The sequence below is a fragment of the Neofelis nebulosa genome, chromosome 2 (genome assembly GCF_028018385.1).
Source record: "Neofelis nebulosa isolate mNeoNeb1 chromosome 2, mNeoNeb1.pri, whole genome shotgun sequence".
NCBI classification, from domain to species: domain Eukaryota; kingdom Metazoa; phylum Chordata; class Mammalia; order Carnivora; family Felidae; genus Neofelis; species Neofelis nebulosa.
In genome coordinates, this window is record NC_080783.1 from 202591662 (window position 1) to 202607258 (window position 15597).

The window sequence follows — 15597 nt, forward strand, 5'->3', positions numbered from 1 at the left end:
AACATTTCTCTACGTGCTTACTGGCCATTTATACATCTTCCTTGGAGAAATGTCTGAATGAACACTTTTGCCCATTTTTAGTTGGGCTATTTTTCCTTTCTTATTGAGTTGTAAAGGTTGTTTATATATTCTGGATACAAATTCCTCATTAGGTATATGATTTGAAAATATGTTTTCCCGTTCTGTGGGTTGTCTTTTCACACTTTAAACACAATAATTTATTTTTTTTAAGTTTATTTATTTATTTCGAGACAGCGTGCGAGTGGGGGACAGGCAGAGAGAGGGGGAGAGAGACAATCTGAAGCAGGCTCCGCGCTAACAGTGCAGAGCCCAACACAGGGTTTGATCTCACAAGCTGTGAGATCATGACCTGAGCCGAAAGCAAGAGTTGGACGCTTAACTGACTGAGCTACCCAGGCGCCCCTAAAATTAAAAACTTTTGTGCTTCAAAGGATTCCATCAAGAAAGGAAAGTGTGGTTTTACATTTTTTTTAAAGTAAAATAAATGTTGGCAAAGTTGTAGTGAAATTGGAACACTCATACATTGTTGGTGGGACTGCAAAATGGTGCGGCTGCTGTGGAAAACAGTTTGGTGGTTCCTCAAAGAGTTGAATAAAGAATTACCATATGACGCAGAAATTCTATGCCCAGGCATATACCCAGAAGAACTGAAAACAGGTATTCAAACAAGCACCTGTATACACATGTTCATAGCAGCACTAGGATGGTTGTAATTTTTTAAAAATGTTTATTTATTGATTTTAAGAGAGAGAGGGAGAACGTGAGTGGGAAAGGGGCAGAGAGAGGGAGAGAGAGAGAGAGAGAGAGAGTCCCGAGTAGGGTCTGCACCACCAGTGCAGAGCCTGACACGGGTTCGATCCTACAAACCATGAGATCATGACCAGAGCCAAAATCAACAGCCAGATGCCCAACCGACTGAGCCATCCAGGCACCCCGGATGGTTGTAAGTTTTAAAAATAGATAATAAAGGGCACCTGGCTGGCTCAGTTGGCAGAGCATCTGATTTCTCTATATCGTTGCCAACACTTGTCTTTTATTACACATAGTTTTTTTGTAATCTCTATGCCCAATGTTGGGCTCAAACTCACAAAAATGAGATCGAGAGTTGGATAAAGACATTAGTCATTCTTGGGGTGCCAAGGACATCCACGTGCATGCTCTGTAGCGTTGCATAGCAGTTAAGAGTGTATCGGTCCTACTGGATTTGAATCCAGTGTGTCACCTATCCACTTGGAAAGGGAGAGACGAGAGGATGGGTGGAATGACTCAGATGTCGTTTGAAGACATCTCTTAATTTTGTCCTCAGGACCGGGAGGTCATGGGTAGAGGCAGGAGAAGATGCAAGAATTTGAGGCCCCTTCTGCAGATGTGAAAGCTGGTGCGTCCTATCTCAGCATCTCCCCGCCCTGGGGTGTGAAGCCAAAATGAACTCATTGCATCTGACAGACTGTCCAGGGAGATGAGATAAGTGGGTGTCAGGCAGAAGGAGGAAGGTGTCAACCACAGAGCAGAGGGAGGTGAGAGCATGGAGCTCCCCACCCTTAACTCTGTCCTCGGACTGACATCGCACACAGCTGCTTAACTTCTGAACCAGTGATGGTCCCAGATCTCCTCCTGACCTGGATTGCATACCTGGTGTCCTTCAAACTATCCATGCAACAGAGCTCCAGGACCCATGCGCTGGGCCAGCCAGGAGTTCAGCCGGCTGGCCAAACGTTTGGAGGTGGCCATGGTGATGGACTGGAGAAGTTTTTGAGGTTTTCAAAGAGGAAGTAGGGCTTTTGCCTGTGGGCCCATTGTTTCTCCCTCTTACTGAACAAGTCAGCTCGACACCCCTGGCTGTGCTTTGCTTCCCAGAGTAGAGGGTGCCTATTCTAATCACAGTAAGTCCTGAGAATTGTATCCCGCTTTCTATTTCAGCAGCAACCAGCAAGCCTTCTGATAACTGAACTGTGAATTTCCAAGGTCTAGATCGTATTCCCACAGGCTGTATTCCCAGCAAGTAGTCCAGTGCCTGAGACAGAGTTCTCATAGTCCTGAAGGGAATCCAGACTCTACTGTTCCACGTTTGTGGCTCTTTTTACCTCTTCAAAGTGCCCCTCCAAAAATTCTTTCTTGGGCTCCCCCTTCCTCCCTGGGACATTGCAGTCCCAACTTGGGTCTTGTGATCTTAAGCCAGTCACTTTCTTTCTCTGAGTTTCAGTTTTCCTGCCTGTAAAACAGGAATAATAGTACCCATCTCGGAGGGTCACTGTGCTGACTGAGTTAAACAAAACATGTCAAAGTGCTCTGCAGGGTTCCTGGCACATGGTGAGCGCCCAAATGCCGAAAACTCTAATTATTGTGGAGCGTGGACTGGCGCGGGGACAGGACAGTATTGGGTGAGCACGATGGTCTCCAACTAGGGGCGGATGAATAAAGCAATAAAACAGAATGTAGTTAATCTTTCCAAGAGTGCTGCTCAAATTCTGGTCTCTCCAAAGTGAGCCAGGAACATTCATCACAATTTTAACACTATTCGGAAGCTGCCTAACTTGCTTGCCTAACTAGGCAAAGATTGATGCACAATGTTAACATTAATCCACATTTGTCAAGTGCTTGCTTTGGGCCAGGCACTGGCCTAAGAGCTTTAGGTGAATCAACTGGAGGAATTTTCAAAAGAACATTGTGAAGCAAGTACTATTATTATCCTCATTTGACAGATAAGGAAAGAGGCACAGAGAGGTTAAGTGACTTACCGTACGGTCACAGAGCTGGGATTAAGTCCCAGCTAGTGTTCTTTTTTTTTTTTTTTTTTTTTAATGTTTATTTAGTTTTTTGAGACAGAGAGAGACAGAGCATGAATGAGGGAGGATCAGAGAGAGAGGGAGACACAGAATCTGAACAGGCTCCAGGCTCTGAGCTGTCGGCACAGAGCCTGATGCGGGGCTCGAACTCACAGACCGTGAGATCATGACCTGAGCTGAAGCTGGATGCTCAACCGACTGAGCCACCCAGGCGCCCCCCAGCTAGTGTTCTTAATCACTCTGCATACTACTTCCATACGGAGGTCTTTTCCAGCCTTGTGTGGAAGAGGGAAGAATTGAGGAGTCCACAATACAGGAATGACAGTTTGTCTATCCCTGCTGTGGGACACTATGCAATCAGGAAAAAGCAGGAGGCAGATGTGTTTGTTCTGCATGCAGTGATGGTCACAGCAGATTGTTGGATGGAAAGAGCTACAGAAAAGTATATGTATCTTATAAACTAGGTTGTATAAAAACAAAGTTAAAAAGTTCACTTACTCGTTTGTAGGTTCATATGTAAATGTCAGGGGCCAAACACCAAAAAATTCACATTGGTCCCTAGGAAATTGTGAAGGAGGGGAGCTTCCATTTTTTTTTTTTTTTGTCTTTTTGTTCTCTGCTGTTTGAAATGTTTACCACTAGTATGTTTTATTTTGTAATTAACAGAACGAAGAAGAAAGTAAGCGTCCATGAACCAGGAGCCTGAGGACCCTTGTCCAGCCCTCCAGCTCTTGTCAAAGGCCTCTCTGGTGTCCCCCGCTTATCCCTGAAGGCTCCGAATCCTCTCTCCCATCCACAAGCACTTCCCAAGCCCCCCTGTGGTCACTGAGGACTTGCCTTGGCCTGGGTCTCTCATCTGGGTCCAGGTATCTGCACAGGTTCCCTGGCTAAGAGGCTGTAGTTCTATGCCTGAGCTACCCCACAGGGATGTGAAACATGGTGACATCACAGTTAGGCTAATGACATCACGGTGGACTTGGAGGCTGACAGGACAGAAGACCTGGCAGGGCCCAGGAGATGAGAACAAGGAAGGGGTTGGCAGGTGGAGGCTGTTTTGGGTGGGAACTCGAGGCCCTATGTCCTCAGCCCACCTCCCAGGACATTCCTAGCCAGGCCTTTCAGGGACCGGACAGTCAGAATTCTCCAAGTCTACTTCCCTTTTTGTTTCTAATCAAGAGGTTTACAGACTTTTCTGAGAGTTGGGAGCAAGGGTGTGATGCTGGGGTGGGTGGAGTTAGCAGGTGGAAAATAGAAGCCAAAAGTGCAGGTGACTCCTCCTCGGAGATGAGACTGGGGTTTTCTGTGGGTGCCTAGCCAGGCCCTGGCTCCCCTGTGATTCCAACAAGGCTGCACGGGAAGGCAGGCTTGTGGCCTTGGAGGCTGGGAGGGCTCCAGCTTTTGGGGCATGCAGTTTGGGTGGATCAAGGCCACAAGCGGCACCAGGGAGGAGCTCCTTCACCAATCTGAAGGATAGTGAGAGGGCAGCTGAGAAAGGCGGGAGGCTCTTTGTACAGGTAGCTGACTACTCAGATCCTGAAGGCTCAGTATTCCAGCCTGAACGCTGTTGCTTTATCTTTTGTTCTGGGCATATGTTATGGAGATTCTCGGGTTAAGCTACAGAAACCATTTCAGGAGGGTTGAAGAAAAGCAATTCCTTTAAAAGATATGGGGAAGCTCACAGAATGTCTGGAAATGCTGTAGAGCCAGACTTGGAGAATGGGCTGGATCAGGAGAAGCTGAGACCCACCCCCCCCCCCCACCAGGACCCAGCTCAGAGAGGATTCTGCAACGCCCTCTGAACCCCTTTCTTTCCTCTGCTGCCCTGGAAGCCGACGTGGCATGATGTGCAGAGTGGAGTCTGTACTTACCTGCCTCTTTTGGGCCCCTGGTTTCTGATGCAGTCTGGATGGGGGCATCCAGTTGGCCCAGTCCATGTCATGTGCCTGTATCACGCGCTGGGTTTGGGGAGGTCGGAATTAAGTGTGTGGCCATCTTGGCTTTTATAGTGGGAGGTGCATTCTGCCTCCCTCCAGATGCAAGTGGGGGGAAAGTTCCACATTCTGAGCATCCAAGAAACCCAACAAATATCTGCACTGGAAATAAAAATGAGTAGACAGTGGTTCCTGTCCCTGAGACACTCACAGGCACATAGGGGTCATTATGTGGGCAAATAATTCTGATGGGAAGTGATGGAGGCCATGGTGGGGGTGGTCACCAGCCAGGGGCTGGGCTGGCAGAGAAACACCGGTAATATGTCCCTGCTCGTGGTGGAATGTCCAAGATGTCCCTGTGTGCTCCAGGCCACCTCAATGGAATGGCTGGGTGGAGTCTGATGACTGGTTGGGACTGTGTCACACGGGGCCAGACATTGTGTGATACGGATCCACCGACTGGGCAGAATTTGAGTCTCTAGAAATGTGTGCCTTTTCTTGCTCTCAGAAGTAATGAAACTGCTTGGCCTAAAAAACTGCTTCCTAACCAATGGAGCTTCTCCTTTGATATCTAGCCATTCCTTATATGCATTTTGCTATGCCACTGAATCACCTCTTACCCCTGTTGGGGCCTCAGCTCAGTATCGGGATAAGAGAAAGGATTTCTCAGGAGAAGCAGATCAGAGATGGGACGAGAAAGGGGAGGGTGTATTTGCTGCCTCTGGGGCCTCTGCTCCGTGAGATCAGATTCCTTCTCTTCTCTGCTCCACTCCATATCCTTCCGTGTTGCCTGCTGTGGTCTATGTCTATAACTGTCCCTGTCCCTTCACCACCATCACTGTCCTCCCTGTCATCATCACTGCCCGGTTCCATCTTGGCCAGGCCCCTGTCTCCAGAAGGACCCCAGCTTCAGCCGTTGAGCCTTGCTGTGTCCCTCTTGGCCTCACAGAGCCCCACCCCACTCGCCCCAGCTCCACACACTGATATTCCAGAACCCCAGTTTATAGTGGTCCCAAATCAGCACATTGTCCCGTAGAGTTGCCACAGGTAGGTAAAGGCTGGTGGGTGGGTCCCTCTCATCAGGTCTCTCACAGCCCCTCCACCCCCCGCCTGCCCCCTTCTTCCTACTTGTGGCAACTTCAAATGAAGCACCTTCCTGTCACACTCACTGGGGCCTCAACCACAGGCAGCAGCTGCCCGCCTGCCCACCTCCCTGCATCCCTCAGAGGGAACTTCTGCAGAACCAGGTGAAGAGGCTCACACAGGCAGGTGAAAAGCCTCTGCTGGGCAGGGTCGGGAGGAGTGGGCGAAGGGAAAAAGGAGACCGTGCTTTGGCAGGCTGAGACACTCGAGTGAACGTGCTAGGGTCCGCGTCCGAGGAGCACTGGAGGAGGAGGGAAGTGTGGCCACTGAGGAGAAGGGGAATGAGCCTTGAGACACTTCCTGAGCTGAGGTGGTCCCTGTGCTGTGTGGCCTTCGGTGAAAAGAAGGCAGAGAAGCAGACAGCTGAGCAGAGAATCTTCCTGTCAGGCCAGTCAGGGGACCCAGGGGACTCTTGGCCTGCTTTCTCAGACTGTCCCTGGTGAGGGAGCTGAGCCTGGGTAGTCTGGGCAGCAGGACCCTAGGGCTTCCTCTGCTGCCCAGAAAAGCTGTGTCGATGATCTCTGAGTTCACTCAGAAGTACCTTCCATGAGGATCTTCCTCTCTGTCCTCTTCCCCAGGGATGAGCATAAGGCCAGCTCAGCTCCTCACCTCTGATTGTCTCCATTCGATCTTCTTCCTGCACCTACCAAGAAAGCATCATTGGCTTCTAAATGTCAGTACTGAGTCCTTAGACATCAGCCTGTCCAACCCTCGTGTTTTGCAGATAGGGAAACTGAGGCCAGGAGGGGCAGTGACTCAAAGTCACACGGTGGTGTAGTGGAACAGCCAGCTCTAGAAGCCAGGCTCCTGTGTGGAGGTCCTTCACTGCTCACCTGTGACTGACCTGTCTTCCCATCAGGTAGTAGGGTCATGAAGGGGGAGTCTGCTCCAGAATTGGGTTGTTGCCACAAGACTCAGCCTCCGGGGAGTACAGGGAGCTCCCTGTCCTCCAGCCTGGACTTCCAGCTCTGCCAAGGCAACCAGGTAAGGAGGGATCCCAGCCCAATCTTTGAGGGCAGCCTGCTTACAAAGGGAGAGGATATTAGGATGAAGTGGGGGGGGAAGGGGAAATCTGAAGGGACCAGATTCCCACTGGCCCCTGGTCCTGAGCACTCCTACCCCGCCTGGTACATCATGGAGATGTGCCCTGGGGGTGCCAGAGACCCTCTCCCATGCCCCAGGGGCCAGACCTTTCCTGCGGGGCGTGAGAAGGGATAGCATAGCACCTGCAGGAGGCTTGGCTGTATGACCACGACCTGGGCCTTAGCGGGAGGGAAGCTCAGGGCCATCTTGTGGGGTTTACAGTCTTCGATGAGGATTTTCTCCAAGTTCATCTAGGCTCCATTCAAAACACAGTAGATGGTCTGAGACACAGTGGGGCCAAAGGGGTCAGGAAGGAAGGAAGGGAGAGAGACCAGGGCTAAGTGAGGGGTTGTAGAGGATAGGAGGAGGGCAGTACTGGGGTGGGTACGAAAGTCTTTGGGGAAATCTTCAAATGAGGGATGGGGAAGCCGTTTGAGTGACAGACATGATACAGGGTGGGTCTTAGCTTCTCCTCTTTTGGAAACCAAACTGGAGCTGGGACCATCCTAGGAACACAGGTGTCCCTGTCTCCCACCCCCAAGTCCCTTGCCCCCTGTCTGCCAGGTCTCCTCAGCTCGCAGGCCACTTCCTGACACTGTGGATGCCCATGGCTCATCTTGTGCCAGCTGGCTGTGCCCCTTGCTGCTGGCGCCAGCCAAGTCTGCCTTGCTGACCTGTCCCCAGGGCCTGGACCTATACCTGTGTGCCCTGCAGCCGGCATCGCTGGGCATGGCCCCACAAGGTCTCAGAAGCGACACCTTGAGCACAAGTAAGCCAGGGCAGAGGGCTGCACCGCGAAGGAGGCAGCGGGTGGGAGAGGACTCTTAGATTTCAGGACAGGAAAGGGAGGGGACCCAGTGTCACTGGTGAGGACGGAGCCTCAGGCACGCTTTACTTCCATATTTTGGCCTGGAGTCCTGGCCTGGGGCGGGGCGGGGCTTTCAGGGTGACACCTGAGCCAGAGGAGGTGGATGGACAGTGGCTTTCTCAGGCATGAGCATGGGACCTGGAGTAGGGGTAGTCCGAGTCCTGGGACTGAGCATGGCGCCTGTGCCTAGAATGTTTGAGCTAAAGGGGTCTTCATTATGAGATAGGAGCACTGACCGGGAGCCACAGAGCTGAGGATAGAGTCCTGGTTCTGCCCTTCCCGGCTCTGTGACCTTGGGCACATCACCGAGGCCAGTTTCTTCTTCCATGGGAGTAGAATGTCACTATACCTATGTTCTAGATTTGCTGCACCGTAACGCACCATTTCATCACACAACTGTAACCTCCTGGAGGGCAGACTGTGCTGCCCGGTCCCTTATTTCCCCAGCACAGAGCACAGAGTGAAACGACAGGTCAGCGAAGTTGGCTGAGCGAATAAATGAGGATCCAAGCAGACATCTACTTTGTGACCTTTTTTCTTTTCAGTATTTCACCTTATATGTCTCCCACCTCCCTGGCTGTTGTGCCTCAGTCTCCCTTCCTCGCTCTTCTCTGCCTACCTCCTAAATATCCCCATGCTCCATAACTCAGTCCAAAGCCTTCTTCTCTCCCCTCCCCCACCCTTTAGTCTCACCTCTTCTCTTCTTTCCCGCCTCTCCTGTTCACTTTACGGAGGGTAGTAGTGCTGTTTGACAGCTACTTCTTTCCTGCAAGGAAGGAAATGATCCGTACTTGTGCTGTTTACGACCGTACCTACCGAGCCTTTTAGGGGCGCCTGGGTGGTGCAGTCGGTTAAGCGTCCGACTTCAGCCAGGTCACGATCTCGCGGTCCGTGAGTTCGAGCCCCGCGTCGGGCTCTGGGCTGATGGCTCGGAGCCTGGAGCCTGTTTCCGATTCTGTGTCTCCCTCTCTCTCTGCCCCTCCCCCGTTCATGCTCTGTCTCTCTCTGTCCCAAAAATAAATAAAAACGTTGAAAAAAAAAATTTAAAAAAAAAAAAACGTGGCTCGTGTGAATGAAGAACCGAATTCTTATTGTACTTATTTTAAGTAGTTGAAACGTCATCACATGAGTCAAGTGGCTACCGTTTTGGACACAGCAGATCAAGGGTCGTCCTAATGCGGTCTGCTTGGGGTCCCTGGCACCCAGATTTATGTCTTCAGCTTGGACCTCTCTTCTATAAACTCCAAACCAAACAGATAAACAAACAACCAAACAAATTCCAAACCAGTTCATCCAACTACCTACTTGGCTTCTCCACTTGGATGTCTAATAAGGTTCTTTTTTGTTTTTAATGTTTATTCATTTTTGAGAGACAGAGACAGAAGTGGGGGGGGTGGTGGACAGAGAGAGAGGGAGACACAGAATCCCAAGCAGGCTCCAGGCTCTGAGCTGTCAGCACAGAGCCCGACACGGAGCTCAAACGCATGAACTGAGATCATGACCCCAGCCAAAGTCAGACGCTTAACCGACTGAGCCACCCAAGCGCCCCTCTAGTAGGCTTCCTGATCATCTTCTCTCCCTAAAATGGTTGAGCACCACAGACATACTAGGTCCTTTTGTTGGCAAGTCCAAGTGCAGACCAGGGAGGCCCAGGGAGGGGAAATGCCTGCCCAAGTCACCCAACAGGCTTGCAAGGCTACGGCGATTTCCCAGCCTGAGCAGGGCAGGTTAGATGGGGAGCAGAGCTTTCCCCCAGGTAGTGGGGCCCTGACCACTGTCTTCCTTTTCCCGCTCAGCACTCCAGCCACCAGGGCTGCATGCAGGCTCCACTGATGGCGAGAAACTCACAGCCAAGCACTCTGCAAACAGGGACCAGAGGGGAAGCCAATGGGAAAGAGCTGGAGAGGGGGCCCGCTGCCCATCCTTCTGTCCCCACAGCAGCTCTTGCCCACCCCCCTGGCAGAACAGAAGGAGCCCCAGCCCCTTAGCTTTCTGCTCCTGTCTGTCCTGCCTGCTGCCCACTCCCATCTCCAAAGTGCTCCCATTCTGCCTTCACCCCTTCTGTCCTGCATATCCACTTCTCCTGCCTCCTCCTTACCTGCTTACCTATGGGACCCTACCTTCTGTCCGATGCCCCCGCCTCTTCATGCAGCCCCCAGATCCCTCCCACCCCATCATGGCTATGCCCAGCTTGCTGATGAGTGTCAATGAGCCTGGGCCCCCCACGGCCCAGAGGGAGACCCTGTATCCTTACCCAGGGGCCTCCCAAGCTTCTGGCCAGATCCAGCCTTTCCAGGCCTGGAATCCAGGCCCTGGAGCTGCCAGGACCTACTCCTCAGGGCAAAAGAGTGCTGGCAGGGCGGCTCCAGCGAGGCGGACCCCACTGGGCTCCCGGACAGGCACCGCAGTGCTGCCTTACCCACTGAGGAAAGAGAATGGCAAGATCCTGTACGAGTGCAATGTATGCGGCAAGAACTTCGGGCAGCTCTCCAACCTCAAGGTATCTGCGTCTTGGGCTCCGCTGCTCCCCTCGGCATCCTTCAATGACCCCGTGCTATCCTGCTTCCAGAATCAAGGGCCTTAAAGCCATAGCAACTCCTGGGCAGCCTCTAGGCTGTGACCTGGGATGCTTCCTTTGGCCTCTGGGTGTCATGTTTGTGGAGAGGAGATGACAAAATGGCCACCAAAAGTCCTCTCCACTCTAAGAGATAGTCTGTGAGAGCGTCCACTGCACTCAAACATGGGGAAACTGAGGGAAAGTTTTGCCCAAAGTTACTTGGATTTAATGGTGAAGTTAGGCCTTGATATTAGCCTCTCAACATCTAGTGCAGAGCCCTTTCTGGATCCCCAGTTAAGCCTCTTCTTGTTTATTTGTTTGAAGGTCTGGTGGGGGCATAAATTTTAGTGAGCCCAGGCCACCCACCTGACAACCAGCTTTTTTCACGTGGGACCCCATGAAGCAGCACAGTGCTGTTGGGGCCATCATCCACATCGCCCAGAGGGGACCCCATGGGCACACCTCTGTGTGTCAGCAGAGATGGGGATCTACGCACATGTTTGCGCCCACTGAAGTTGAGGAAAAGTTATGGTTGTTGAGGAGGGACGCTTCCGGGTCCCCAGGGCATGGGTGCTTAAACTTTAATGAGCCTCAAACCACCGGGGAGCTAGGAAACATGCAGATTCCTAGGTCCCAGCCCCAGGGATCTTCAGTCAGCTGGCCTGGGGCAGGGCCTGAAAATCTGCATTTTTAAAAAAATTTATTGGGGCGCCTGGGTGGCTCAGTCAGTTAAGCTTCCGACTTCGGCTCAGGTCACGATCTCGCGGTATGTGAGTTCGAGCCCCGCTTCGGGCTCTGGGCTGACAGCTCAGAGCCTGGAGCCTGTTTCAGATTCTGTGCCTCCCTCTCTCTCTGACCCTCCCCCGTTCATGCTCTATCTCTCTCTGTCTCAAAAATAAATAAACGTTAAAAAAAAAAACTTTAAATAAAAAATTTATTTTGTGAGAGAGAGAACACAAGGGAGAGAGAGCACGAGTGGGGAAGGGGCAGAGAGAGAGCCAGAGAGAGAATCCCAAGCAGGATCCACACTGTCAGCACAGAGCCTGACACGGGGCTCGATCTCACGAACCGGGAGATCATGACCTGAGCCAAGATCAAGAGTCGGAGGCTTAGCCAAATGAGCCACCCGGACACCTCATTATTTATTTGTTTGTTTGTTTGTTTGTTTGTTAGTTAATGAGAACGTGCATCTTTAACAGGCTCCCAGATGGTGCTGATGCTGCTGGTCTGTGGACCACACTTTGAGTCGCACCGCCTTACCTAGCCTTCTGACCACTGTCATGTCCCCTCCTGCAGGGCAGCAGAAAGAGTGAGGGTATCCTGGGGAAAGGCAAGAGGGGCCCTGGGGGCAGTGATAGAGAAGCAAGGGGATTGAGAAGCCTCAGGGCTAAATAGGGGTCCCGTGGGGGATGTGGGGAGAGATTGGGACAGGATCCCAGACCCTGCCGGAGGGGTCTGGGCAGTTGGCAGCATTTGTCCCACACCTGGCTCAGGTCCATCTGCGTGTGCACAGCGGGGAGCGCCCCTTCCAGTGTGCCCTGTGCCAGAAGCGCTTCACTCAGCTCGCCCACCTGCAGAAGCACCAGTTGGTGCATACCGGGGAGCGGCCCCACGAGTGCCTGGTGAGACCCTACTTCCCCTCCCCTGTATTCCTGGGGGCTGGTGAGTAGTTCCAGGGCCCCGGAGGGATGGCACCTGTAGCCTCTATTCCCCAGTCTCCGGAGCCGGTGGAGACAGGACTGGAGGCAAGGGTGGAGGTGGGGAGGGAGGTGGAGGGAGGTGAAAATGACCCGAGTCAGCCTGGAAGGGCCAGAATGTGATATGGGAGCTCACTCCCTGGGCCTGGCGTGAGGAATAGAGATGAAGGCCTATGGGAGGAGAATAACAAGGTTGGGGGTGCTGGGGAGTGAATACCTATTACCTACTTCCCAGGGCTGCTGCAGAAGTAAAAGGCCCAGCGTGTGAAAGTACGCACTGCGGGTAACACCAGCTTGGTGTTAGCTCCCTCTCTCTGACACTCACCACAGCCCTTGGGAAGTCAGAACAGCAAGAATGCTTCCCCCGTTTTACAGAGGCAGTCGTGAAAGAAATATAGAGGTTCTAAGTCTGGGCTACTTGGGTTCAAATTCCAGCTCTACCTCCAGCTGGTTGTGTGATCTTTGGCTAGTGGCTCGCCTCCTCTGAGCCTCGCTGTCTCGCTGAAATATAGGAGCTATACTGGTACTTAGTCATGCTTCTCCAGGGTCCATGGGAGACCAACTCCTGGCATGCCGCAGCTCCCAGTAAATGTTAATTACGCCCACTAAAGCTGTAGACCCACGCACGAGGGTCCTATGTGATTATCTCGCTCAGTCCATCATCCCTGTGAGGTTAGGTGTTTACAGTAACGTGTTACCAATAAGGAAACCAAGGCTCAGACAGGAGAAGTCACCTATGCGAGGTCACACAGGGAGTAAGAACCAGGATGCTAACCCAGGTCTGCCTGGCTCCAATGGGCCAGACGCTGTGGGTCCCAGGGAGAAATCATCAGGGGAAAGCTTCCGGGCCTGCATTACGGGGGGGGGGGGGGGGGGGGTGTCCAAGGTGGGGAGGGGAGCAGAGCTCCTGAGCCAGCCAGGTGGGCAGAGCTGACACCAGCGCCCCTTCCCACCAGATGTGCCACAAGCGCTTCAGCAGCTCCAGCAACCTCAAGACCCATCTGCGGATGCACTCAGGGGCCCGGCCCTTCGGGTGCAGTGTCTGCCCAAGTCGCTTCACCCGGCACGTTCACCTGAAGCTGCACCAGCGGCTGCATGCCCGCCGGCCCTGCGGCCTAGCTCACACCCACCTGCCCCTGGCGTCTCTTGCCTGCTTTGCCCGATGGCACCGGGAAGCACTAGGTCTTGTGGGGGTGTCATCAGAGAGGCAGCTGGGCTGGGATTCGGAAAAGGTCAAGAGGTCCTCGGCATCTGGGGCAAGTAAGGGCAGCCAGCCTGAGCCCTGGTGCCGGGACTGTCCTGGGGAGGGGGCAGGGCAGAGCGATTAAAGGATTTTTCTCTACGCAAGTCGAGGCCTCCTGAGCTTCAACAGTGGCGGGGGAAGCCACTGTGTATTGGTCAGACTTCGCAATCCACCAGGTCAGGGGACACAGCCACAGAGATTCTGTGATGCTCTCCCCTGGGGTGGGGCAGGCAGCCATCTCCTGCTCCCGGTCTGGGACGAGGCCCTCCAATCTCAGCTTGCCAGTGGGTAGTTCGGCCTTCCAGGACTCTGCACGGTGCAGACTATGCTGCCACGCACGAGGCACATTGCTCTTTTTCCTGAACAGATGTTCCAGCAGCTGCCCAGATGCACGTCTGCTGCTTCCCACCACCTTCTTGTCTCACAGTTCGTAAGAAGCCACTGTGCCTCCTTAGCTGGTATTCCCTGCCACGGTCAGGGGGCGGGGTGAGCTCCTCCCTCTGCACCTGCTAGGAGCTGAGCCCCCTGTGGGGTGGAGGGACAAGAACACAAGGATGTCGATGTCTACTCATGACCCAGAAGCAAGATATCCCCCTGTGTGCCAGGACCAGCCACCAAAGAGGGCAAAGGGCTAAGGAGGTGCGAGCTCAGGGAAGAGGTAGAGGCTCTACAAGGAGTATAAGGAGGGAAGAACTGGCAAAGAGAGCCTGAGGAGCTAGGACCCTGCTGATGACCTTTCTCTCTGCGGTCCCAGAGGATGCCCTCAGATGTGCAAGGTCTTCTGCCCGCCACTTGGGAGTTAGCAACAGGTGGGGAAAGGGCACTGCCTGAGAAGCAAGATTATTAATCACAATACACAGTAGCTATTATTGGGGTGCCTGGGTGACTCACTGGCTAAGAATCCACCGACTCTTGATTTGGACTCAGGTCATGATCTCACGATTTGTGAGATCCAGTACAGAGCCTGCTTGGGATTCTCTCCCCCTCTCCCCCTGTGCCCCCCCCCCCACTCATGTGAGGGTGCTCTCTCTCTCTCTCAAAATAAATAAACTATAAGAAAATACCAATAGCCGTTATTAAACAGTAATACGGGAATGCAAACTGGTGCAGCCACTCTGGAAAACAATATGGAGGTTCCTCAAAAAATTAAAAATAGAACTTCCTTAGGACCCAGCAGTTGCACTACTAGGTATTTATCCAAGGGATACAGGTGTGCTGTTTTGAAGGGGCACGGGCACCCCAATGTTTATAGCAGCACTATCGACAATAGCCAAAGTGTGGAAAGAGCCCAGATGTCCATTGGCTGATGAATGGATGAAGAAGATGTGGTTTATATATACAATGTAGTATTACTCAGCGATGAGAAAGAATGAAATCTTGCCATTTGTAACTACGTGGATGGAACTGGAGGGTATCAGGCTAAGCGAAATTCGTCAGAGAAAGACAAATATCATATGACTTCACTCATATGAGGACTTTAAGATACAAAACAGATGAGCATAAGGGAAGGGAAGCAAAAATAATATAGAAACAGGGAGGGGGACAAAACTTAAGAGACTCTTAAATATGGAGAACAAACAGAGGGCTACTGAGGGGTTGTGGGAGGGGGGATGGGCTAAATGGGTGAGGGGCATTAAGGAATCTACTCCTGAAATCATTGTTGATCTATATGCTAACTAACTTGGATATAAATCAAGAAAATAAATTAAATAAACTAAAAAACCCCCAGTAATAACTGGCCAACTTCCAGCAGGGGGCCTCCATTCGCACCCCTGTGGGTTTGAGAGCGGCTTCCCCACCAGGGACTGGGCAAGATTCACCCTGTGTTGTAGGCTCCCCAGGAGCGCAAGAGAAAACTCTTATGGGGAGCCCCTCTTGTCAGGGCAATGGCGGGGTGGGCTTTGGCCTTCCCCGCAGTAATCAAAGTCCGAGTTTAAGCCCACCTCTTCACCTCTTTGGCTCTGCGCCAGATGCCAACCACTCGGGGCTAGGCCCCACCCACTCCGCAAGACCAAGCCCACACCGGTCTTGATCCCGCCCCTGCGTTCTAGCCCCTCCTTCTCGGGGGCGGGGAGAGACCTCTCGTTTCCCCCTGCCTCTTGACCCCCGCAGAACCTAGGTCCCTCTTTCCCCGCCCACCTCGTGCAAGGCCAGCATGGGGGCTGCCAGCACCCGGTGTACCCCTGGCGCCTCCCCATGCCTGAAGAAGTAGCGCGGACCTGACTGAGAGCATGGCCTGGGCGGGGGTGGGCGAGGCTCTGGCGGAGC

At 52.7% G+C, this 15597-nt stretch overlaps 1 protein-coding gene across 1 annotated transcript; it reads left to right on the forward strand.

Annotated features, from left to right (window-relative positions):
• The first annotated feature begins 3776 nt into the window (after window positions 1-3776).
• Window positions 3777-14839, forward strand: ZNF683 (zinc finger protein 683). The gene is given in 7 exon segments (XM_058718513.1): window positions 3777-6007; window positions 6745-6865; window positions 7529-7733; window positions 9629-10332; window positions 11883-12011; window positions 13043-13338; window positions 13340-14839. Coding segments are annotated over 6 exon segments (1557 nt in total). The 5' UTR covers window positions 3777-6007; window positions 6745-6751; the 3' UTR covers window positions 13449-14839.
• The last annotated feature ends 758 nt before the right edge of the window (window positions 14840-15597 follow it).